A 27,072-nucleotide genomic window follows, 5' to 3' on the forward strand; every position below is an offset into this window, starting at 1 on the left:
AATCCTAGTATAATTACGAACGAGTAGTGTAATAGCATCCCAAACTGTTAGCAAGCGTTTAATTAGAGCGGTCCGGTCACCATGGAGGAGGAGGAGGAGGAGGAGGAGGAGGGAACACCTGCCTTCTTGGCTGAGCGGCGACAACAAAAGGAAACCGCAGCCGCTTCATCTGCTACCGACACGCTGCATCAAGTTTGCTTTGCTCAGCCGGAACGCTGTCAATATATTCTTCAAATTAAAAGGTTTGGCTTGACGGTCCGTGCTGAGACTGTTACATTGTGCTTGGGACACATTTATTCTGAAATACAGAGACCGGAAATGAAAGAGAGAGCGAGAGAGAGAGACTGGCCTACCCTTGCGTGCGCCTTGTAGACGCGTGTAGACGAGTAGAGAGGGAAAGAAAGAAAAGGGCACAGTATTCAGGAGGAGAGGAGAACAGGATAGTATCAAGGTGTGAGAGCAGCCTCTATCATCTGATCCACCGAGCAGCATCACGTCTCCTCCTGCTCAACACCCGCGACTCCGCAGCGCCACTGCTGCATCTCAGTAAGGTAAACAAACCTCTACCTCTAACCTTTCCTTTGTCCATCCGTCCCCCTCTCTTATCATAGTTGGGGCAAAAAACAGCTGCATTTGTGGGGTTTCAGGCTATTGTTGAAAGCTCTAATTACAGCTAATACAGCACAACGAAGATCCTTTCTATTTGTATTTTTGACGCAATAGCACAAGTGGGCTTTGGACACCGTCCGTTTTACTAAACGTGTGAGATGGTAAACGTAACCCCAAACTTAATTCACATTGCAGCACTAACGTCACATAGCTGGTATAATCTTAAACAACTGATATATTAGCAAAATGTCTACTTGTATTTTAATTAACATACTAAACTAATGTGAAAGAACTGACATTGTATTGAATTAGTTGCTGCATTGCTTGCATAATTACAATCATAGCCAAATCATTTTATTAAGGAAGGGTTATTCTGTGTCTGGGGATAGTCGAATCCAAGCATTCTTAACTGTGGTGGGACGTTTTTATGTTGAAGCTCATTTGGGGCGCTGAATTAGTTTGAGCAATTATATCTGAAATGCTCTTTGTGTGGGTATATACAAGTCCTGGTCAGGGGGACCATATGATCCTTGTGGTATTTTGACCAAAATATGTTACAGACATTTCATTAAGACCCCAAGGAACCATGTCAACTGTGGCAAAAATGGGCATAATATGTCCCCTTTAAGACTAATGTTGTGCAATAGTAGTAGATTTGACGTTGGCTAATTATTAATAATCATGAAATGGGATTAATAAAATAATAAAAAATTATTTCTTAAAAATTATTGAAAATTATTAAGCTATCAATTAAAAATAGTAAAGTAATTAATTAGAAATGATACGTTATCAATTAAGAATAGTTAAATAATTAATGAAAACCATAACATTATCAATTAAGGATAATACAATCTGTAATTATTGCTAATTGTCGCGGGGCACCACCCTGGTTACAGGGACCAACAGGTCAATCCGTAAAGATCAGTCTCAGTTTATAAAGGTTAAATTAATAATCTCAATATTTAATATTAATGATTATATAATACGATTATATAATAAACAATGAGGGGTTTTAAGTTCGAGCACAGGCTATAGTACTCCAGCTGCATTCACATACATATGCACAAATAATCACAGAATCCAGATACTTTAATTACAAAATGATTTATTAAAAAGGGAAATAAAGTGTGTGTGTGTGTGTGTGTGTGTGTGTGTGTGTGTGTGTGTGTGTGTGTGTGTGTGTGTGTGTGTGTGCACTCTACCAATGATTGTGCATAAATTAGTTGGAGCAATACATCATGTAATTGATACTATTTGATAAATGCATGATTAGGGATGAGGAATAAAAATTACTAGCCTGACGTTGTCAGACTCACAATTCTAGTCAGAATGTGAGTCTGAGACCGCTCCATTGGGCTGTGATTATGGGGCGTGTTTCAACTGACCAGGAAGTAAAATTCTTCTTCGCTCAATTGGATAGACCTACAACCAATCAGAGCAACGTAGTATGTGACGTATGCTAAGCAACGCATTGTGAGTTATTTACGCCGGGTTCACACCGGACGCTTCAGCGCAGCGCCAAGCCTTAAATAACAGCTGGCTCCCATCCACTCCCATGTTAAAACTTTGTGCCGGTCACACCGGAGGCTGAAGCACCGCGAGGCAGCCTTGGCGCAGCGCGGTGCTTCAGCCTCCGGTGTGACTGGCACAAAGCCGTGCAGCGATCTACTGGATCAACGGATGATATTATTAGCGCTGCCCGTCGGTTCAGCGTCGCTTCAGTGTCCGTTGTGAACAGCCAAGCGCCGGGGCGATAGGGATTAGCGCGGTGCTTTGGCGTCGCCTCCACGTTCTGTGTTCCTCTTTCAAAATGAATGCGCTGTCGATGTCTTCTAAAACAGACTCAATGGCAGCATCTACACATCTCAGCTCGCCAGCGGCAGGCATGTTTGTTGAAAACGAATTCAACCCAAGGGCACTTTGATGACGAGGTTGATTACGTCACCGTTGATCATCTGTCAATCATCGTATAAAGCCCGCCCTGACAATCTGATTGGCCCGGTCGGGCCATAATTTTTCCTCAACGGAGCGACTCCAGACCAAACTGCCCGACCGAAAATGTTGTGGGCGGGGCTAAGTTCGTCTGGCATCCAGGCTAAAAAATTACAAATTTAAAGGGAACAATCATCATTATTCACAGAAATATGTTAATAAATGCTTACGTTATTAAGGTGGTCTATTGTTAGGACCAGAGTTAGTTTGAAGCACTTTTTAAAAGATGGAGAGTACAGATACCAGTATTCTATGTAGATTGAATCTTCATTGTGAGTCAACTTTAATTACTGGATTAAACTTAACGAATTAGACTTCAATGAGTTTCTAATGAATGCTCTCTTGTTCTCTTGTCTGAAAAGGCCTGTTCTTCCTGTGAGATAAAGGGAACCCATCTTAAGCTATCTGCTCCTGCTCTGATTGTTATCCTGTTGTAATCCAGCTGGGTCCAGGAAAATGGAGCGTTTGATGTGTCTGCTGGTCCTCAGCTCAGTGGCTCTAAAGGAAGCTGCGGGTAAGTTCCACTTGAATACACATGAATGTCTGTGTGGTTATTATTGGTTGCAGAATCAGTGCTGATTGTAAGAATTAGTGTTAGACCCAAAATAACTGCGACAAGTCTCTGTATTTTCCAAAGATTCTTTATCTGGCCAGCCAATGTCAGTTGCTGATGGTAACACTACCAGGCAGAAAACAGCCAATGCCCGACACAACAAAGAGCCTCAGACTTTGAATTCAAACTAAGCATTTTGCTAGTCTGCTTCTATACTACTACTAGAATTTGGTGTTTGTGTGGCAGACTACGCTCTGCATTGTTGTGCTGTGAAGTTAGTGAGTGAGGCACAGGTTTGCAGTTTTTTTCCTCACAGGAAAGGAGACACAGGCATTGTTCAGCTCCATTCGTATTATTTGTGTCTATCTCTTCAACTTACAGCTAAAAGCGTTTGCATACTGTCAACACAGTACCTTTAATAACGTGCTTTTAGTTTAAGATGCACATCCAGATCAGATTATAAAATTGGCTACTAATTGATATACCTTTTTATTTTGCTAAAAATGTATTACATAAAAAAATAAGCATTGTCATTGTCCGTCTATCTGGACATCCACTTAAGCGCCATCACTCATAGGCTTTCTATCACTGTTGTTTCGGGGTGATTGTTGGTGTTGGACTCAAATGGTATATGGTCTCTATTTTCTAGTGTTGTGCAATAGTAGTAGTAGATTTGACGTTGGCTAATTATTAATAATCATGAAAAATGATTATTAAAATAAAAAATATTTATTAAAAATAATTAAAAATTATAAAGCTATTAATTAAGATTAGTAAAATAATTAATTAGAAATTATACGGTTATCCGTTAATAATAGTTAAATAATTAATGAAAACAATAAAATGATCAATTAAGAATAATACAGTGTGTAATCATTGCTTATCGTTGCGGGGCACCACCCTGTTTACAGGGACCAACGAGTCAATCTTTAAATATCAGTCTCAAATGATATAAGTTATATTAATAATCTCAATATTTAATATTAAAGATTATATAATAAACAATGAAGGGTTTTAAGTTCGAGCACAGGCTATAGTAATCCAGCTGTATTCACATACATATGTACAAATAATCACAGAAATACAAATACTTTAATTACAAAAGTATTTATTAAAAGGGAAATAAAGTTAATGTCATTCAATGATTCTTCATTTAACAAACTCCAATATTTCAAAGATGACAACAGCAGCAGCACTTATCACAATTGTCACACATGTAATACTGAGTATATATGTGTGTGTGTGGTCGTGTGTGTCTGCCTGTCTGTGTCTCTATGTGTGTGTGTGTAAGAAAGAGAAAGGGGAGTGGCTATGGCGTAATGACGAGATCACGTGGTGACTTCGTCTGGCCGAAATCAAGATGTTACGTTCGAGTAATCTCAAGATGGAGGTTTATGACCTCTGTGACGACATGAGGTCGAAGACAAGATGGCGGTCGGTCGCCAGTTACACAAAGGAATATTTCTGGACAAAGAGATTTCTTATCTCCTGGTTCTGGCGCCGAACGGCGTCGAGATGAATTTAGGCTCTTTTAGTCAAGATTTAGCTGTGTAACATGAAATGTATAACTGTAGGTCGGGACGTGTGTAAAAACAGGTTAAGGAGAAAAAAGAGAGAGAGAGAGGGAGAGATAGAGAGAGATCAGGAAAGCTCTCAAAACATCGTCAGAGACAAGGTTACAGAAACTTTACCACTCGGTACTCAAATTGGAGTTGTGTACCGAACTTTTTATCGGCAAAGTCTCTGCAAACCCAGTCGGACGATAACAGTTCTGCCCTAGACTCTCCATAACGGCGCGAAGCACTTTAGAACATTTCAACACGGTACAAAGGAACCGGAAGTGACGTATCGTTTCGCCGCGTTCAAACACGGACTGAAAAATTGATCCGCAATCTTCAAACAAACATACAATCAAATAAATGACACGCTAAGTATTTAAACTAGTTCTCTGCCCAGACAATTAATAAGCCTCTTACTGTGAACTTCACGGTGTTGCATGCGCGTGTCGCGCGGATATTCCGGAAGTCCAGGGAATAATCGTGGCTGCTAAAGCTCGGTGGCGCTGGTTCCTCTGTTGCAGCGGCGTCGGCTGGACCGAATAGGAGCGGATTCTTCTTGCTCCTCAACGGGATGACGTTGTTCTTCTGCAGTGATGAACAGCGGTGGCACAGTTGTTTTGGAGATCGTGGAAAAGAAAAGTCTTTGTCTCGGCCGGCGAATGAGCTTCCTGTTGCGCGGCCTTTTCAAGTTAAAAAACAAAAATAGTCTTTCAAAATAAGTGTTGACTTAAGATAAAAGATAATAGTTTCCTTTACTTGTTTTAGGGCTGCCACTAACAACTATTTTTTCTATTGATATAATCTGTAAACTATTTGACTGATTAGTCGATTAATCTAAACGATTAATTGTCCTCCAGAAAAATCAAATTGACCCTTTCATTTCATTTCCGAAGCGCCGCGCTCCACAAAGCCAAGGAAAGCCAGGCGCCTATCCAACCCCCTGTTAAACATTTGTGCAGTTCACATGAGCTGCGATGCGCCTCGCGCCCTGCACGGATGGTTTCGGCATCGAGTCTGTCGAGTTCGCTTAATAATGTGCGTGAGACAGACTGTGTACTAATGTTGACATCTTTATTCGGGTCCTCACTTCCGTGTCTGACCTCGCCCCCCACATTCATTGCCTCATCCTATTGGTCCACAACATACCAACATAGAGGCTTCCTATTAGCTAAACCTACATGTCAATCAACTGTTGTGAGTAACATTGAACGATACCATAGTCTATTTTTTTCGCTCGCCGCGATGGTATCGCTCCAGGAAACACACTGAAAAATGATTTTAAACAATATCATAAAAATGACATTTTATATGATGGGTTTTTAGTAGTTTTTCCTTACTCTTGCTGAGGGTTAAGGACAGAGGATGCCACACCCTGTTAAAGCCCTATGAGATGAATTGTAATTTGTGAATATCAATCAATCAATCAATCAAATTTTATTTGTATAGCCCATATTCACAAATTACAATTCATCTCATAGGGCTTTACCAGGGTGTGGCATCCTCTGTCCTTAACCCTCAGCAAGAGTAAGGAAAAACTACTAAAAACCCTTTTAACAGGGTAAAAATATGTAGAAACCTCAGAGAGAGCCACATGTGGAAGATCCCTCTCCCAGGACGGACAGAAGTGTAATAGATGCCACGTGCAGGAAAACATCATCAATAATCAAAGTCTCTAGCAGCATTTGATGAGGGTAAGCATCCCGAAGGACAACCCCAACATGACATGCCAAGCAGTCCCGCTGCAAGCACAGTCCATGCTCAGCAACCATCCAGACCAGACGCCACTCCAGTCCTCAGTCACCGTCCACCGCCAACCACCAGGACCCATCACAAGCCACCACCGCGGTCCTGGTCCACCGCCCGTGCCCAATGCCAACGCGACACAGGGTCCGCCACCAGCACCACGATCAGCCCACATGACTCAGAATCCGCCACACTGGATCCAACACCGCGACCCCCGGTGCGCGATCCACAAACCGCAATCCATGGTGCGGCCACAGAGGCCCTGGATCTGCGGGTGATAAAGCAAAGGGATTCAGGGGAAGGGGGATAGGGATGGAGAAGAGGAAGGAGAAGCTGGAAAGAGAAGCTCTGTGTGTCATGTGTCATAAAATAGAACAAGTAACGTTCTGGCGCACTAATTAGCTCTAACTATAAGCTTTATCAAAAAGGAAGGTTTTGAGCCTACTCTTAAATGAAAAGATGGTATCTGCCTCCCGAACTTAAAGTGGTAGATGATTCCACAGCCGAGGGGCTTGATGGCTAAAAGCTCTGGCTCCTGCTCTACTTTTAGAGAATTTAGGGACGACAAGTAGGCTTGAATTCTGGGAGCGGAGTGCTCTAGCGGGTTTATAAGGTACTAACAGCTCTTTAAGGTAAAAAGGCGCCATATTATTAAGGGCCTTGAAGGTGAGGAGGAGAATTTTAAATTCTATTCTAGATTTAACTGGAAGCCAGTGCAGCAATGCTAATATTGGAGAAATGTGCTCTCTTCTCTTTGTTCTCGTCAGGACACGTGCTGCGGCATTTTGGACAAGCTGTAGAGTCTTTAACGACTTACTGCTGGAGCCTGATAATAATGAATTACAATAGTCCAGTCTCGATGTAACAAAGGCGTGGACTAGTTTTTCTGCATCTTTTTGGGAAAGGACATGTCTAATTTTGGAAATATTACGCAAGTGGAAAAAAGCGGTCCTAGAAATTTGTTTTAAGTGACTATTAAAGGATAAATCAGGATCGAAGATCACTCCCAAGTTCCTGACTGTTTCATTGGAAGCAAGGGCAATGTCGTCTAGCGCAGCTATATCATTAGATAATGCATCTCTAAGGTGTTTGGGGCCAAGTATTATAACCTCTGTTTTGTCTGAGTTTAATAAGAGAAAATTGCGGGTCATCCAGGTTTTTATGTCCTTGAGACATGTTCGAAGTTTAGTTAATTGATTACTTTGTTCAGGTTTTATTGACAAATATAACTGGGTGTCATCCGCATAGCAGTGGAAATTTACAGAGTGTGTCCTGATAATGTTTCCTAGTGGAAGCATATATAATGAGAATAAAATTGGGCCGAGCACAGAGCCCCGTGGAACACCATGGTTAACTTTGGTGCGCACAGATGACTCATCATTAATTTGCACAAATTGGGAGCGATCAGAAAAATACGATTTAAACCAGTTAAGGGCGGTTCCATTAATGTTAATTAACTGTTTGAGTCTTTGTAATAAAATTTGATGGTCAATTGTGTCGAATGCTTCACTGAGATCTAAGAGAACGAGGACAGGCACAAGTCCCTGATCTGAGGCTATTAAAAGGTCATTAGTGACTTTGGCCAAGGCTGTCTCTGTACTGTGATTGGCTCTAAACCCCGATTGAAATTCTTCATATATATTATTTTCCCGGAGAAACTCACACAGCTGATTGGCAACAACTTTTTCTAAGATTTTAGAGATGAAGGGGAGATTAGATATTGGTCTGTAATTGGCTAAAACCTCTGGGTCTAGGGTGGGTTTTTTGAGTAGGGGTTTGATGACAGCTATTTTAAAAGACTGTGGTACATAACCTGATGATAATGACAGATTGATAATGTTAAGTAACGAACTATCAATTAGGGGCAGAATTTCTTTAAGTAATTTGGTAGGAATGGGATCTAAGATACAGGTTGTTGGTTTAGAACCTGAGATTAATTTGGTAAACTGATCACGGGTGATCAGAGAGAAGCTGTCTAAGTAATGGGTAGGATTCTCAGCCGTTTCTGAGATCTCTGTTGTTGGGAGGGTATTAGTGCCAATTGAGGGCAGGAGATGGTTGATTTTATTTCTAATAGTTTGAATTTTATCATTAAAAAAGGTCATAAAGATATTGCTATTTAGGGATCGAGGAATACTGGGTTCGGTGGAGGTGTGACTCTCTGCCAGCCTGGCTACAGTGCTGAAGAGAAACCTGGGGTTGTTTTTATTATCTTCTATTAGTTTTGAATAGTAGGCGGCTCTTGCTTTGTGGAGAGCCTTTTTATATTCTTTAACACTATTCTTCCAGTCTATTAGATTTTCAACATTGTTGCTGGAGCGCCACTTCCTTTCTAGTTTTCTTGATAATTGTTTTAACTCATTTGTCTGGGAATTATACCACGGAGCTAATTTACCATGTTTGACATTTTTCTTTTTTTAGAGGCGCTATTGAGTCTAATGTTAATCGTAATGAGTCTGCAGAGCTATCGACGAGGTGGTCGATCTCAATGGAGCTCAGGGTTTTAAAGAATTTGTTGTTTATATCTACTGCTAATACGGGTTTAAATGTAATTGGGATTATTTCCTTAAATTTAGCTACAGCACTCTCAGGTAGACATCTAGAAAATTAATTTTTTATTAGTGGCATATATTCAGTTATTGAAAAATCATAAATAAAGTCACCAACAATAATAATTGTATCGGTCTTTAGGACTAAGTTTGATAAAAACTCAGGGAATTCCTTTAAAAATTCAGTATAAGCCCTGGGAGCACGGTAAACTACGGCAAATATGATTGGCTGTTGGTGGTTCCTGGATTGGCGTGGAAGACTAAGAACCAGACATTCAAATGATTTGTAGCTGAGCTTAGGTTTAGGATTAATTGATAGACTGGAGTTAAAAATAGCAGCAACTCCACCTCCTCACCCAATTTCTCTAGGAACCTGTGAATTGATATGACTGGGGGGAGTAGATTCATTTAGACTGACATATTCATCAGGATGCAGCCGCATGTTGTTGAATATGCGCAGCATTTATTGTGAGGGACAATAAATCTATGTTGTAATCGGAGATTATTTCATTAACTAAAAGAGCCTTTTTTTCCAGTGATCTAATGTTTAAAAGACCACATTTAAAAGTCTGGGTTTCCTGTATTGTTTCAGAGGTTGTTTTAATTTGTATTAAATTTTTGTGTGGAGTTCTTGCTCTGTTATTGTTTAATTTCAATAATTTAATCGGACGGTGAACAGACAGAATCTCTATGGGGTTGTGTGACTGATCCAGAGGGAGCGCAGAGAAGTGTTTAGCACTGCAGCTCTGCTTCCTGGTCCCAACTATGGGTTGTCATGTAATAGACTGAGTAATATTCCTAGAAAAGAGAGCTGCTCCATCCCAAGTGGGATGAACGCCGTCTCTCCTAACAAGACCAGGTTTTCTAAAAAAAGTTAGCCAATTATCAACAAAGCCCACGCCGTTTAGAGGACACCACCTCGACAGCCAGCGGTTAAAAGATAACATGCGGCTAAACATGTCATCACCTGTTGTATTAGGGAGCGAGCCAGAGAAAACTACTTTGTCCGACATCGTTTTAGCAAAAGCACACACGGACTCAACATTAAATTTAGTGACCTCCGACATACGAAGTCGGGAGTCGTTGCTGCCGACGTGAATTACGATTTTATTGTATTTACCTTTTTTAGTTTTAGCCATTAACTTAAGTTTAGATTCGATGTCGCCGGCTCTGGCCCCTGGGATACAATTAACTATAGTCGCTGGTGTCGCTAACCTGACGTTTCTCAGAACCGAGTCGCCAATAATCAGAGTTTGTTTATCAGCGGGTGCCTCGCTGAGTGGAGCGAATCTATTTGAAACGTGAATATGAATATGGGCTATACAAATAAAATTTGATTGATTGATATGATATAAATTATCAAATATGCATCCCATACTTTGTATTCCCCTTATATTGTCCTGGAGTTTTGATTTCCCCAATTTCGCCAATTACATAATGAAATGTCCCCCTCTGCCCATCCACTACAAGCACAGAAGCAGATAGAAAGAGAGGGGGGGGGGAGCTATGCAGACCATCATCATTTACTCCCAAACCAGTACATTGAATGGGTTACATACAACAAGTGGAGAAAGCAGGCGCGGGCTGACCGGAGCTGAGTAATACGTGTCCCGTGTGAACAGCGAGGCACCAGTGCACTTGAGAATAGCACTGTGCTGCGCGGAGCGGCTCGGTGCTTCGGCGTCCGGTGTTAACCAGGCGTCACGTAGTGATATTGAAGAAGAACATTTGTTATAATAAATTTAAATAAAACGTTTTTGAAATCGCAAAGGTAAATTCATAAAACATAAAAAAGATGCGTCGATTTAAAATATTGATGTCGACGCATTTTCAGCGTCGACGTCATCGATGACGTCGACTAATCGCGGCAGCCCTAACTTGTTTACAAAGCACTTCATGGTCTTGCACCGGTATATATGACTGAAACGCTGACATTGTATGAACCAGTTTAGTCCCTCAGGTCCTCTAGCACAAGTTTTGTAGTTCCAAAGTGCCAGACTAAAACTTTTATGCTCAAGAAGAGAAATGTTGACATTTTTAAACATGACCTTAAAACCTACCTCTTCAGTCTTGCTTTTGAGTAAGAATTGTTTTATTTATTAAAATATTTTTCTAAAGTTTAACTCCCTTTCATGGTTTCCTTTTGGTCTCAACATTTATAATTTTTCTCTGATTATTTACCACTGTTACCACTATTTGAGCTTTATTACAGTATTTTACTTAAACAAAATAACTACAATGTGTAAAGTCATTTATGGTTGTCAGAAGGCTGTCGGTGCTGAAAAAATTCACCGCCAGAACAGTAGATGGCGCAACGTTTTTTTAGCCTCTGGTGGAAACCAACAGGCTGTAGCGGCGAGCTACAAACTGGCATTCTGCACGGTGTCAGGCATTGTGTCCAAGGTGTGAAAGGCGTTGTGGACAGCTGTACAGCCAGACTACATACCCTGTCCCTCAACCAGCCAGTGGACAGTGATAGCAGCGGACTTTTGGCGGCTCTGGATGAAACAGGAAGTGTGAGGTTTGGAAATTATGTCATTAGCGGACCAATCACAGCCAAGGGGTATGCCTAGGCTCTCCGACATGCCGACGTATAGTTAGAAAAATCGTAGGTGTACGTAGAGCTCTCCGAGGTGCTCGGCGAAGGCGTTCCCATGTGTCCGTCTCCGTCAATGTAGTAATATATCGGCATTGAGGCTGATATGGACAGGCAGGGATGAATCAATCACATATTATTTGTATAGACAAATCACAATTTCTCTCATAGGGCTTCATGAATAACTTCATGAGCGCTCTGGTAGAGGACCTGATCTTCAGGAGGACATACCCCGGCACGTACCATGTGTGGGGTGCGAAAAATAATATATATATATATTTATATATCAATTTTAGTGCTGTCAAACGATTAAAATATTTAATCGCGATTTTTCGCATTTATGTCATAGTGTTTGTTTACGGTTAGCAGCAGGGAGCTAACGCTAGCTTGCTGTTAGTTTGTGTTTAAAGTTGCAGCACTTTCTGGAATGGCTGCTTGTGCACGTTTTTTACAGCAGTATTGCATGTGGTAGCCCACCCGGGAAGCAGCGGAGATCTGGCCGAGAAGCAGAGCCTGCGGTCGGGGTAAGTCAGTAGCCAAAGCCCACTCCTCAGCTCGGGCTCGCTAGGTGATGTAGGGTTGCTGGCTCCATGTCAGCGGCTCGCTTCTGGTGGACCTGTCGGTGTTTGTTTACGGTTAGCAGCAGGGAGCTAACGCTAGCTTGCTGTTAGTTTGTGTTTAAAGTTGCAGCACTTTCTGGAATGGCTGCTTGTGAACGTATTTACAGCAGTATTGAATGTGGAACCCCGGCCGGGAATCATCAGACTGGAAGGTTGGGGGAGAGATCCCATTTCGGGTCCGGAGTGGAGGAACAATGCTCTCGGTGTCGTAGCTTGTGTGTGTGTGTGAAAACAATGCACTCGGAGGCTAACCCGAGTCGTTGCTTCTGTGTGTGTCGCCCGGTTGAAACAGCAGGTATAACTTAAAACAGCTGTTTGTGGAGCTTTGTTAGAAAATAGCACCGGAACATGTTCCAGGACCCCCCCCCCCCCCGTCTCCGGCTGCATTGTACCCGTGCTTAGGCACGGAGTGAGCGAGCTGTCCGCTCACACAGCCTCTCCTGTGATGCCCGGGCGCCGAAGCGGAGGAGGAGGAGGGGGGGAGAGAGCTGCGCCTTATAACTTTTGTGGCCCGTACAGATTTGCTCCACGCACCCTGAGCTGCACGAACCGCTGACGGTCACCAGCAGCTCGTTGCCACCTCCATCGCCCGCTTTAAAATAAACTCATACCCTGGGTTTTAAGTGCATTTCGCCGCAAAAGTTGCAGCACTGTTAGCACCCAAAGCTGTAGCCCCCCAAGATCCCTGTCTGTGTGTGTGCGCGCGCACTCAGAATATATGCCCTGTATGAATAAATATACACATACAATTATATAGTGTATACACACATATCTAATGCATGTATTTAAATAATGTACATCTTTATCAGAAGGTGTAGTAGTTTGAAAATTGTAGCTTCAATGAAGAAACACAACAAACAGATACAGAAATACAGTGCCTTGCATAAGTATTCACCCCCTTTGGACTTTTCTACATTTTGTCATGGTATAACCACAGATTAACATTTATTTCATCGTGAGTTTATGTAATGGACCAACACAAAATAGTGCATCATTTGGAAGTGGGGGGAAATATTACATGGATTTCACAATTATTTACAAATAAAAATCTGAAAAGTGTTGAGTGCATATGTATTCACCCCCTTTACTGTGAAACCCCTAACAAAGATCTGGTTCGACCAATTGCATTCACAAGTCACATAATGAGTAAATAGGGTCCACCTGTCTGCAATTTAATCTCAGTATAAATACACCTGTTCTGTTACGGACTCAGAGTTTGTTGGAGATCATTACTGAACAAACAGCATCATGAAGACCAAGGAGCTCACCAAACAGGTCAGGGATAAAGTTGTGGAGAAATATGAAGCAGGGTTAGGTTATAAAAAAATATCCAGAGCTTTGAACATCTCTCTGAGCACCATAAAATCCATCATAAGAAAATGGAAAGAATATGGCACAACCGCAAACCTACCAAGAGGAGGCCGTCCACTCAAACTGAAGAGTCGGACAAGGAGAAAATTAATCAGAGAAGCAACCAGGAGGCCCATGGTTACTCTGGAGGAGTTGCAGAGATCCACAGCTGAGGTGGGAGAATCTGTCCACAGGACAACTATTAGTCGTCTACTCCACAAATCTGGCCTTTATGGAAGAGTGGCAAGAAGAAAGCCATTGTTGAAAGGGATCCATAAAAAATCCCGTTTGGAGTTTGCCAGAAGCCATGTGGGAGACACAGCAAACATGTGGAAGAAGGTGCTCTGGTCAGATGAGACCAAAATTGAACTTTTTGGCCTCAATGCAAAACGCTATGTGTGGCGAAAACCCAACACTGCCCATCACCCTGAGCACACCATCCCAACAGTGAAACATGGTGGTGGTAGCATCATGCTGTGGGGATGCTTCTCTTCAGCAGGTACAGGGAAACTGGTCAGAATAGAGGGAAAGATGGATGGAGCCAAATACAGGGAAATCCTTGAAGAAAATCTGATGCAGTCTGCAAAAGACTTGAGACTGGGGCGGAGGTTCATCTTCCAGCAGGACAATGACCCTAAACATACAGCCAGAGCTACAAAGGAATGGTTTGGATTAAAGAATGTTAATGTCTTAAAATGGCCCAGTCAAAGCCCAGACCTCAATCCAATAGAGAATCTATGGCAAGACTTGAAGATTGCGGTTCACAGACGGTCTCCATCCAATCTGACTGAGCTTCATGTTAAGATCCTTCTTTTAAGCGGACCCAAAAAGAGTGCAGACCAGGAACACGGCAGATTGAAGGCAGAAAAAAGGTTTATTTGGGAAGTCCAAAAAGTTAGGCAGGCAGGAAGGCAGGTAAACAGGCAGGCAGGCAGGCAGGCAGGCAGAACTCAGTGGTAGGAGACAAACCAGGAAGGTGTGCAGCATAATCACACTGGTGAACGGACGATCTGGCAAAGACCGGGTGAATGAGCTGAGGTTTTATGGAGTGGAGGTGGAATTGATGAGATGAGTCTCAGCTGTGAAGGTCTCCCACAGGAGGCCCCTCCCAGCTCCAGGTTGAGACATCTGTGGGAGGAGCACAGTGGGGGAAGGGAAGACAAGAGGTGGAGAGCCTGGTCCTGACACTTCATCTTTTTTGCCAAGAAGAATGGACAAACCTTTCCATCTCTAGATGTGCAAAGCTGGTAGAGACATACCCCATAAGACTTGCAGCTGTAATTGCAGCGAAAGGGGGTTCTACCAAGTATTGACACAGGGGGGTGAATACTTATGCACCCAACAGATGTCAACTTTTTTGTTCTCATTATTGTTTGTGTCACAATAAAATTTATTTTGCACCTCCAAAGTACTATGCATGTTTTGTTGATCAAACGGGAAAAAGTTTATTTAAGTCTATTTGAATTCCAGTTAGTAACAGTACATAATGGGAAAAAGTCCAAGGGGGGTGAATAATTATGCAAGGCACTGTATATGTGTAGGACAGTGAAAATTATTTTAACAACCTTAAATATGCTAAGGGGATATTTAAGACGTGAAACTGGATGTGTGTGTGTGTGTGTGTGTGTGTGTGTGTGTGTGCGTGTGTGTGTTGTGCGCTCAGCATATATGCCCTGTATGAATAAATATACACATACAATGATAGTGTATACACACATATCTAATGCATGTTTGACTTTAAATGATTTTACAACCTTAAATATGCTAAGGGAAGATTTAAGATGTGTGTGTGTGTGTTTGTCGGGGGCAGGGCAGCGAGAGGGGGGGATGGGTTGTTGGTGAGAGGGGGGGCGTAGCGGTGAGAGGGGTGGGGGGCGGGGCACTCAAAACAGGTCAATCTGAGGAAGGCTGTTTTAGACAGGGTAAAAAGGGTGCTGTTTTAAATGATCCTTGTGGTATTTTGAATGTTACAGACATTTCATTAAGACCCCAAGGAGCCATATCAACTGTGGTTTATTGGGCATAATATTTCCCTTTTAAGAAACAATGAACCGTAACAGTTAGCTTACCAATAAAAGGTAAGCCTACTACTTCTTTGCTTTCAGCCACCTACTCAAACAGACAAGCAACAAAATAACAAAACTTTTAGGGCTATTTGAGTCCTCACCACATTTTTGGAAAATGTATGAAAAAGAAGTTCCCTATTTTGAAATAAATAAAAACATATAAAGTTGCAATCAGAAATATTCAACCCCCCAAAGATTTTAAGGATTTATCAATTAAAGTTGACAGAATCTTGCTCTTTTAGCAAAATTCTGCTTCGGATGACTTCTTTATTAGTTGAGTGATACAGAAAATCAACACGGAAAATGCATGATGTAGTATTTGTGTGTAGAAGTATATTTTGTTAAGATGCCATGTCACAATTATTCAACCCCTATATAATATTGTTGTTTTTAAAGCTGTCTGACAGTTTTTTTGTCCTAAAGTTGAGTTGAAACATGTTTAAGCCTTTGGGAACTCTACATTGATCCTTCATTTGCTTCAGCTGTGATGCATATATAAACCCCACCCATGAAGGTATTCAAGGTGAGTTGCAATCATGGGAAAGACAAAGGTGCTTCCACAAAAGCTGAGAGAGGAGATTATTTCATCACACCTGAAAGGCCTTGGGTAGAAGAAGATTTCACCCAAAAATTATATTCCAAGAGACACAATTGCGAACATTATAAGGAAGTTTAAAACTGATGGAGCAGCTTCGAACCTGCCTGGCCGTGGAAGAATGCCCAACATTTCATCAAGGACCCTCAGCAACTTAGTCAGAACAACTCAGATAAACCCCTGTGTGACTGCAAGACACCTACAGGATGACCTGATGAAGGCTGGTACAAGTGCGTCAGTGGCAACTATAAGACGTGCACTGAATAAAAAAGGACTTCGTGGCCGGCTTCAAGACACACTCAGCTCTTGAACACAAGGAACATCAAAAGTCGAGTAGAATATGCCAGGAGGAATTTGGATAAGACTACTGAGTTTTGGGTGACACTTCTATGGACTGATGAAACCAACCTGGAACTGTTTGGACGTATGGCCCAGCGGTATGTCTGGCGTGTGAAAGGCCAGGCTTACGACCAGAAGAATACCATCCCCACAGTCCAGCATGGAGGTCGGTCAAAGATAATGTTGGGCTGTTTTTCTGCGGAAGGAACTAGCAATCTTTATTGTGTACATGGCATCACGGATTCACAGAAATACCAGGCCATTTTAAAGAGGAATGTGATGCCTTCTGTTGACAAATTAAACCTTGGTGATCATTGGACTTTCCAGCAAGACAATGATCCAAAGCAAAACCTCCAAGTCCACCAAAGCTTGGTTGAGAAAAAGATCCTGGAACGTCCTGGAGTGGCATTCACAGTCACCAGATTCAAATTTGATTGAAAATCTTTGGTGGGATTTAAAGAAGGCAGTTGCAGCATGGAAGCCATCAAACATCACTGATCTAGAGGCTTTTGCACTTGAAAAATGGGCAAAGTTTCCAATCGAGAGGTGTAAGAAGCTTGTCCGCACTTACCGAAAACATTTTTTAGAAGTTATAAAAGCTAGAGGATGCGCCACAAAGTACTGAAGCTGGGGGGTTGAATAATACTGCACATGCACATGTGTTGAAAGAGTTATATTTTTCATTTGAACTTCAAAGTTAAGTCAGCTTCTGTTATCAAAATAACTAAAATACGCATCACTAAATATCTTTTGTTGTTTGATGAGGTTTTTTACTACTTGTAGGGGGTCTGTTTTTAACCATTTCATGGTTATACACTTCAATGCTGCTGTGATTGGTATGTTTAGCACATATTTTTTGGCCCTCCCGTCCAGGCCTTCAGGCATCGCTCCCAGTAGTGCTACTGTTGGGTCTTGTGGGATGTCCTGTTGGAATATCTTTTTGAGGGCATCAGATATTTCTCTCCAGTACGTTGTTCTTGCGATTTTGAACAAGATATTTTAAGATCAGCTTCAGGTAAATTCACTTGGTCTCAAAGATGAACTGATAAGATTATGGTGCCTGGAGGTCAAACATCAGGGTCACATTGACCTAACATTCCTGTGAATGTTATATATCAGGTCTAGGAAATTTCATTAGATCTGGCACAATTCACTTCGACTCATGGACAACCTGATTCGAATTTGGCAGTAAAAGGTCACTGTGAAAGGTCACTGCCTTGTGAATGTTATATCTCTGTTTTCTCAGGAACATCACAACGAAACTTCTTCAAATTTACCACACATGTTCACTTGGACTCACTGATTAACTGATTTAATTTTGTAGGTCTAAGGTCATGGTCACCTCAAAAAAATGTTGGTTTCTTGAATGTGGTATTTCAACATCGAGTTGAGGGAACTTCTTCAACTTTGACCTGTTGTCACTTTGCTCAAGATAAGTTATTATGTTTCAGTGGTCAGACTTAAAGGTCACAGTAACCTTGTATGAATCTGTGGTAAATGTGGTAATTGTAGTTCTGTACATTGTGCAAATGTTTCCAGGTGGAGATGTGTGTGTGTCGGGTCATGACAGTGGGCCAGTGTTCGAAGAACAGCCAAGCAGTTCAATTTACCCAGAGGGCCTGAGTGAAGGGAAAGTTACCCTCAGCTGTCAAGCCAGAGCAAGTCCAGCTGCTTCCTACAGGTGACACACACACACACACAGACACACACAGACACACACACACATACACACACAAACACACGCACACGCCTTATTTACTCAAGGCTTAAATATCTCTCTTAAACATAAACAAATGTCTCTCAGAATGTTAGGAAACATAACTCACAAATAAACTACAAATTCAATTGTTGAAATATTCAATCAAACTGATGGGCCATTCAGTCCTGATGTATCCAGTCCCAAGTAAGAATTTTGGTAAAAGCCTAGATTTACATAACATAAGGAATTATTAGCCGTATAATTATTTCAATAATATTATACAAAAGAAGTATTGTAAGAACATTCTGGACTCTTGTGATTGCCTCTGCCAAGAAGGTCATGTTTTTGTTTGTTTTCCTGTCGGATATTCAGCAGGATTATTCAAACTAATATAAAAACTACTGGATGAATTAACCCTAAACTTGGTGGAAGGATGTAATATGGGTCAGGAAAGAACCCACTAAGTTTTGATGTGGACAAAGATCAGGGGGCCTATCCAGATAGGGCATTTGGCAACATTTTCGTAGATTTCTAATGGATCTTGATGACAAAATTAGAATGTGTGCAATATTGTGCAGATCCAATACAAATTCAGATTCTGTGAATTTAACCGTAGTTTCATAAGGAGACTTTGGCAGAGGTCTGTGCTCCTTGAGTACCCTTATAGTTGTGTTATGTTTATGACATTTTGCTTGTAATTGTGCTATCATTTTATCCTGTAGATGGCTTGTGAATGGCACGGATGTCCCCCTTGGTTTGGACCTGCGCTATACCCTTGTGGCTGGTAACCTGGTGATCAGCAGCCCTGAGTCTTTTCGAGACACAGGCTCCTACCAATGTCTGGCCATCAACCGTTGTGGAATTATCATCAGCAGGGCAGCAAACCTCAAATTTGGCTGTGAGAATGCAAGGGGCTTACAACACCTTTAATACAGTTTGAGCTGTTTAAATGGGTCACTGAGGCAGAGATAAAAGGCATTAGACATTTAGAATTTTACTGAACTGTCTTTTGGTTACATCCAGTTCTGTATTTTTGGTTTCAATGTGTATATGATATTGATCTTTTGTAATGTTAATCTTTTTTTCCAATTCTTACTTTTTATACCTTTGCATCTTTCTCCAGATGTCCACGACTTCCCTCCTGACAGCAGGAGTCCGCAGACAGCATATGAGGGTATGGGAACATTCTTGGCCTGCCAGCCACCTCCACATTACCCAGGTATTCCCTTTTCCTACTACTGTTGGGGAATCTAAACAGTGTTACTTTACTGTTTTTTTAATGACAGAAATAGCACAGAAGCTATGTTCAGGTGGAAAAATGGTGTTAACATCCTTGAGAAGGAGCTATCATAGAACAGGGACAAGATACAGCTGACAGGTGGGTTTTAAGTCAAATGCTGGTTCATGTGTCACAGGCTTTCGAATGGGCAGGATTATTAACCAGGTGCGTATGAAATCAAATGTTTACAGGAAATAAATATATGCATTTAACTGACTCTGCTGACTAATATTCATAGTAAACCCTTCTATTTTCCCGCTGGATTATAAGTATTATTTGTACCAATTTCTCTCTAGCTCTGTCCTACCGCTGGTTCATCAATGAGTTTCCCAACTTCATCAAGAAAGAAAATAGCCGTTGGTTTGTGTCGCAGCTCACGGGGAACCTGTATGTGGCTAAAGCAGAGCTAAATGACACAGGGAACTACTTCTGCTTCACCACTATCAACATGGAAATCAGCACCAAGAGCACCTTCAGCAAAGCAAACCAGCTCACTGTTCTGCCTGATGGTATGACATTGAAGTTGAATCACTGATACTAACAGCAGCATGTAGTGTATAGCCAACTTCTTATAAATTAGGCTTGCTTGTGTAATTTATATTTATGTTTATAATCAGCCATACACAAAGTTAAGATTTTTATAATACAGTAATACATATGCTTTGATTATGATTAATAGATTTGCATTGAAATATATTTTAGATTAGGAACCACTAGCCCACTGTCAATAATCTATAATAATGAAGTGAATTTTATTCAAAATGTATCTTATTGATGAAGGTTGTGAGACCCTTTGCTGTTGCACTCAAATACATGAGATTTGTCCTGAACTTGACTGAAGATTGAAGAAACTGAATTGAACACTGTTAAAAAAAACACACACTTTCATCAGGTTCCACAAATTCCTTTTCATGTCAAGTTGTTAGATCCTGCAAACTCTCTGTTGACCTCTGTGATAAAATTATATATTAGATCAGGGTGATGGCATAAAAGCATTTTTAAAACTTTGGTTGTTTCCAAGAACACGCTGGACTCAATAATTGTTGAATGGAAGAAATCAAATAACGGCCATTTTGAATAACCAGGCAAGAAAGGCAGTTTTAGTGAAGTGACCAGAACATAATGGTCAGTCAATAAGATCTTCAGAACTCTTCTGCAGAGATGTTCGAGTGACCAGATAGAAACCACTTTTAGTAAACGAACGCTGCTGCATATTGTCATTTTAAGGATTCAGAGAGTAGAGGACAAATATTCTCTTGTTTGATTTGACACAATCAAATGGGGCAGATCTCCAAACATCACTGCTCATGTAAGCTAATAACATCTCTACAGTGAAACATGCATTTGAGCAGCAACAAGCTATGAGGCACTTCCTAGCAAACGGGGAGACTGGTCAGAATTGAGGCAAGGATAATTGCAGACAAATACAGAGCGGTCCTGCTGCATGGGTCCACAATACTTTACAGCATACAGTTAAAATTGTACATATAATATACATTATAGTAGCAGTAGTAGTGGGCTACTTTATCCAGTTCTTAGATGAGATTATAGCTGTGCGATTTGAATAGAATTTATTGTATAACAGTATTGACTTTTTTTTTCAGCCAATCCCAGGAAGTCAGCTCCAAGCATTAAAGTGCGCTTCCCAGCAGAGACTTATGCTCTGGCAGGACACACCGCCCAATTAGAGTGCTTTGCCTATGGAAAGTAAGCTTCCAACTTGAAAATCTTTCAATGATGTGTCTGCAAACTATTCTCAGTTGTGCTCTGTTCAACATTTGGTCCGTCAAACTCTTTAAATTATACTCAACTCTGTCTCATAATCGTTTTCTTTCTTTTGATTAACCAACTTGGGTCCCTTTGCTGTTTCTTTTCTAAACTACATAATATTACTTTACCTCCAATTTTCATATCACCTCTAACAGTCCACTACCGAAACTGCGATGGAAGAAGGTGGACGGACTGATGCCCTTCAAGGCGGGCTCCTCTGCAGAGAGTCCCATCCTCATCCTGCCAGAGCTGTCCTTCGATGATGAGGGTGTTTACGAGTGTGAAGCTTACAACTCAGAAGGAAGTGATACATACCAGGGACGCATCACTGTGCAAGGTGAGGAAAGGATGTGCTGTTTATATTGAAGCTAAGAATTTTTATCAGCTTTATGAGGTTTTTCCTCATTTCACTTATTTTACAAGTTCCAGATTTCCATATCTCTCCTTACTTTTCTCCAACCCGCCAGCTCAGCCAGAGTGGTTGCAGGTGATGAGTGACTCAGAGGTGGAGATCAGTTCAGAGCTGCATTGGAGTTGTGTTGCTGCTGGTAAACCACGACCCTCTATACACTGGCTACGCAATGGACAGCCACTCAGCACGCAGGTAACACATGCAGACCAACAATTCCAATAACTACCATTTCTTAGTCCTCTCCATAATCTTCCTCCACCTCCATTAATAGTCAGTAAACCAAACTGTATTATTGTCTGATGTTCTTGTCATTACATTATAATTGCCATTTAACATGAAACTTCCACTCAGAGAAAATGCATTTATTTTATGTTAGGTGTTTAATTAAACTCAGGAAAGGTAAGAAAGTAAAGTTTTTGCCATTTCTGATCAAAATATACACTTTATCACATTGTTACAGGGAAATGATTACATGAAAATAAACAAGAGATCATATTCAGAATCAGAAAAAAACTATTTTTTTCTTTTCTGTCTCTAGGATAAACTGTGATCTGCTGTAATGTCTCAGTGGTTTCTCAGTACTTGCTAGTGGTTGCTTCAAAGGAGGCTTGTATAAGACGACAAAATTATGACTCCACCATAATTTGTATGGACCTTAAATATGTTTAGATGTTATCATTATTATTATTATTATTATTGCATCTCCGAGTGACATCTGGAAGGATAATGAAGACAAGGCAACTTTTTAGCAGGCTTAATACAACTAACACTGTTGTGGTTTTTCTTGACTTATTTAGCGTTTACTGGGTGTACATATACAGTGTAAATATGCTTCATTTTACATTTCAGACATCCTTTTACTTCACCCAACGCCCTATATTTGCTTTTGTCTTTTTCCACCTCCCCTGTTGACCCCAACAGGACAGAGTGGAGGTGAATGGAGCTCGTCTCAAGATTAGTAACCTGGCCCTGGAGGATTCTGGGATGTACCAGTGTGTGGCGGAAAACAAGCATGGCACCATCTACTCCACTGCTGAGCTCAGAGTCCAGGGTAGGAGGAGGCTCAATAGTGCCACTTGTCATTGTCTGGGACTGTATCAATGTATTTAATATACAGTGGAGGAAATAATTATTTGATCCCTCGCTGATTTTGTAAGTTTGCCCATTCACAAAGACACAAACAGTCTATAATTTTAATGGTAGGTTTATTACAATAGTGAGAGATGGAATATCAAAAGGAAAATCCAGGAAATCACTTTAAATAAAATATATAAACAGACTTGCATTTTATCGAGTGAAATAAGTATTTGATCCCCTGCCAATAAATGGCTTAGTACTTGGTGGCAAAACCCTTGTTGGCAAGCACAGAGGTCAGACGTTTCTTGTAGTTAATTACCAGGTTTGTGCACGTATCAAGAGGAATCTTGGTCCACTCCTCTTTGCAAATCATCTCCAAATCCTTAAGGTTTCGAGGCTGTCGCTTCGCAACTCGAAGCTTCAGCTCCCTCCACAGATTTTCGATGGGATTAAGGTCCGGAGACTGACTTGGCCACTCCATGACCTTAATGTGTTTCCTTTTGAGCCACTCCTTTGTTGCCTTGGCCGTATGTTTTGGGTCATTGTCCTGCTGGAAGACCCATCCACGACCCATTTTCAGTGCTCTGGCGGAGGGAAGAAGGTTGTCACTCAGGATTTTACGGTACATGGCCCCTTCCATCTTTCCATCAATGCGGTGAAGTCGTCCTGTCCCCTTAGCAGAGAAACACCCCCAAAGCATAATGCTTCCACCTCCATACTTGACGGTGGGGATGGTGTTCTTGGGGTCATAGTCAGTATTTTTCCTCCTCCAAACACGGCGAGTCGAGTTGATGCCAAAGAGCTCAATTTTGGTTTCATCTGACCACAGCACTTGCTCCCAAGACTTCTCTGAATCATTCAGGTGATCATTGACGAACTTCAGACGGGCCTGTACATGTGCATTCTTGAGCAGGGGGACCTTGCGGGCACTGCAGGATCTTAATCCATTGCGGCGTAGTGTGTTCCCAATGGTTTTCTTGGTGACTGTGGTCCCAGCTGCCTTGAGATCATTAGCAAGCTCCTCGCGTGTAGTTCTTGGATCATTTCTCACCTTCCTCATCATCAGTGATACCCCACGAGGTGAGATTTTGCAAGGAGCCCCAGAACGAGGACGATTGATGGTTGTTTTGTGCGTCTTCCATTTTCGAACGATCGCACCAACAGTTGTCTCCTTCTCACCCAGCTTCTTGCCTATGGTCTTGTAGCCCAATCCAGCCTTGTGCAGGTCTACAATCTTGTCCCTGATGTCCTTAGACAACTCTTTGGTCTTGCCCATGGTGGAGAGTTTGGAGTCTGACTGATGAATGCATGTACAGGTGTCTTTTATACAGGTGATTGGTGACTGATTGACACACAGGTGTCTTTGCTGCAGGTAACATGTTTTTTTCAGTGTATCTAAGGAGTAGGAGTATTTAACCAGTCTGTGGGAGCCAGAATTGTTGATGGTTGGCAGGGGATCAAATACTTATTTCACTCGATAAAATGCAAGTCTGTTTATATATTTTATTTAAAGTGATTTCCTGGATTTTCCTTTTGATATTCCATCTCTCACTATTGTAATAAACCTACCATTAAAATTATAGACTGTTTGTGTCTTTGTGAATGGACAAACTTACAAAATCAGCGAGGGATCAAATAATTATTTCCTCCACTGTAGTTCTCTTCTTAAAGAACAACATGCTGCATATTTTAAACAGTTTTATTTTAAGTTTTTTTTCTCAGTTTCCAGCGACACATACAATTAAAAACCTCCAGTTATACCTAGTAAAAATATGAACTATTAGACCTTGTATGTCAGTTAAGTATGGACGCCATAAAAGGCAAGCATTTGTATTTAAAAATTATGGATTTCTTTCTCATCATTTATTTCTTCTGTGGAAAAAACAGTTTTTTTCTTTTCCTGTGATTTTTAATATCTCCATTACTCTTAGGTGCAAGGTCAAAAAGTAATATCGTTTTTTTGTCATGCAAATGTGTTGGGAGTCATTAAGGCATTTTACAACATCTAAGAGAAAAAACTATCTTGCTTGCCTTTTAGGGATATCGTAGGAGAGTTTTAAGGAATTGTTTCACATTTTCACAAGTCACATTTTATGATGTCAAATTAACAACATTCTGTCTTTCAATAACTTATTTCCTCCATCATCGTTAAAAGGATAGTTTCACAGAAAAATGGAAAATGCACTTATTATCTACTCACCACTATGCTGATGGAGGGGTTGGTGAAGTGTTTTGAGTTCACCTTACGGGTGTTGTTTTTTACGCTTAAAACACAGTCGAAAATGAATGTCGGGGCTTGCAGACACTTGGATGTCACCACACAAGCAGAATGGTTGCATGTTGTTTATTTTTTCTTTTGTTTTTCCTACGTCTGAAGTAGGGATGGGCATAATTAATCGACGATCGATTATTGATCATTAAGAGTTTCGTCGATGATATTATTATTTTTTTATTCAACGAAAAAACTGGATTTCGTCATGTGGCAAGAGTTGGAATATCTGAGTTGCCTGGAAAGCAGCAAAGTGTGGATGTTAGCAGCTGGAGGAAGCAGCCCGTAGCTATTCTCCGCTGCTCGGCTTCATGTCCCCACACAGTCCCTCAGTCCACGGGAAAGAGAACCCGGACAGACCCGGGTCTGGGTGAGGGGTTCCGGGAGTGAGTACATGACAACAACCGGACTGAGAGGTCGAGAACTGTCAAATCCAGCTAGCTCTCAGCAGCTAGCTGCTGCCCTCTCCGTCGGAAGCGGCTCTCTCATCGAGGGGCTTAAGAGTACAGCAGCCCATATTTTCAAGTGTAACCAGTGAACGGAGCCGTTTAACTGACAAAAGAGTTGTTCATCTTGTAATAAAGATCTCAATGAGGAAACGCGCTGTGTTTTTTCTATTTTCACTGCATTTTAATATAGCCTATAAATAGTGAATTTTAATATAAAAAATTAATGATTAATCGAAAATCGATCATAAAGTCTCCCGACGATCGATTAAGAAAATTTTATCGAATGCCCATCTGAAGAAGAGGTCACTTCGGCTGAAACTCTGTTTACCACTGAGACTCTTAGTGGTTAGCATGTAATGAGTGAATAGAAAAATTTCCGGTAAACTATCCCTTTAATCCAACTCCATCCTGACCTCTGTCTGTCTTCCCTTCCGGTCTCTTCCATCAATCATCTTCTTTTCAACTCCCTGTGCTGTGTTGCTCTCGAACTTTATTCATCCAGTTCAGGCCCCAGACTTCAGATTAAATCCAGTACGAAGGCTTATTCCAGCAGCCAGAGGAGGACAGGTGTTGATCGAGTGTCGCCCTCGAGCTGCCCCAAAGCCTAGTCTGTTCTGGAGCCGTGGCACAGAGCTACTCACCAACAGCAGCAGGTAATACAGTAACTGGGTCACTGACTTTGTGTACATAGAAAGAAATATTCATTTTATTTACCTTATTCTGAATAGAAATTATTTATGTGATGATGTTTACATCAGTTTCTAATTGAATATTCTATTCATATTCTCGGTCCCTTATTACAGAGCATAGTCTCATAATGACTCATGTCAACGTTATATCCTACAGCTGGTTAAAGCTCAAAATCATGCATTGTGAAGCAGATGGTTACGGTGTCGTATCATGTATCCGGATCGCTCTGGTCACTTTTACACTGAGTCCTGACATTTTGTGCGCCCTCAGTATAACACAAGACTAGACATGCACAAAATGTTGACAACTCTGTGCTCATGATGTTACATAGACATGATGGTTGACTGTACAGTCATTCTCATGGTTTTATTCCGACATAAAAGCAACCTTTGTGTAAGTTTACCCTTAGAATTGAGCTGTGTCAAGGTAAGACAGCTGTCAAACTAAAGCTGTGTAAACTTACACAAAAGTTGTTTTTATGTCGGAAATAAACCATTAGAGTCAACCATCATTGACTCATCATCGCGTCTATGCAACATAATGAGCATAGAGTTGTCAACATTTTGTGCATGTCTAGTCTTGTCAAAGTCCGTGTTCCAGGACCGGGGATGGCAGCGGTGGCAGAGAGAAAAAAAAAGGGGGGGGTACGTAGCTGGAGTTTGAATGTCAGAAGGATTGTAAAAACTTTGGGAAACACTGGCATATAGAGTATAACTTCAAAACATTGCTGGATATGATAAGGCTGTGTCCGACTGTTAATATTGTGTAGTTTAAATATGACACAGCACAAACTTTTATATATAGAGTATCTATATGTATATATGTTATATAGAGCTCTGTCATGAAACTTTGACGC

General features: G+C 41.2%; 1 protein-coding gene across 1 annotated transcript in view; it reads left to right on the forward strand.

Annotated features, from left to right (window-relative positions):
• The first annotated feature begins 343 nt into the window (after nt 1-343).
• The window catches only part of cntn2 (contactin 2), a 46,833-nt gene continuing 20,104 nt past the window's right edge, over nt 344-27,072 (forward strand). The window contains exons 1-11 of the mRNA XM_053442407.1: nt 344-551; nt 2,964-3,115; nt 18,111-18,252; nt 18,993-19,168; nt 19,394-19,489; nt 19,846-20,058; nt 21,154-21,256; nt 21,475-21,656; nt 21,787-21,923; nt 22,653-22,782; nt 26,029-26,179. Coding sequence (XP_053298382.1) covers nt 3,058-3,115; nt 18,111-18,252; nt 18,993-19,168; nt 19,394-19,489; nt 19,846-20,058; nt 21,154-21,256; nt 21,475-21,656; nt 21,787-21,923; nt 22,653-22,782; nt 26,029-26,179 — 1,388 coding nt within the window. The 5' untranslated portion in view covers nt 344-551; nt 2,964-3,057. The remainder of the gene's footprint in view (nt 552-2,963; nt 3,116-18,110; nt 18,253-18,992; nt 19,169-19,393; nt 19,490-19,845; nt 20,059-21,153; nt 21,257-21,474; nt 21,657-21,786; nt 21,924-22,652; nt 22,783-26,028; nt 26,180-27,072) is intronic.

Source organism: Pleuronectes platessa, chromosome 2, assembly GCF_947347685.1.
Source record: "Pleuronectes platessa chromosome 2, fPlePla1.1, whole genome shotgun sequence".
Classification (NCBI taxonomy): Eukaryota; Metazoa; Chordata; class Actinopteri; order Pleuronectiformes; family Pleuronectidae; genus Pleuronectes; species Pleuronectes platessa.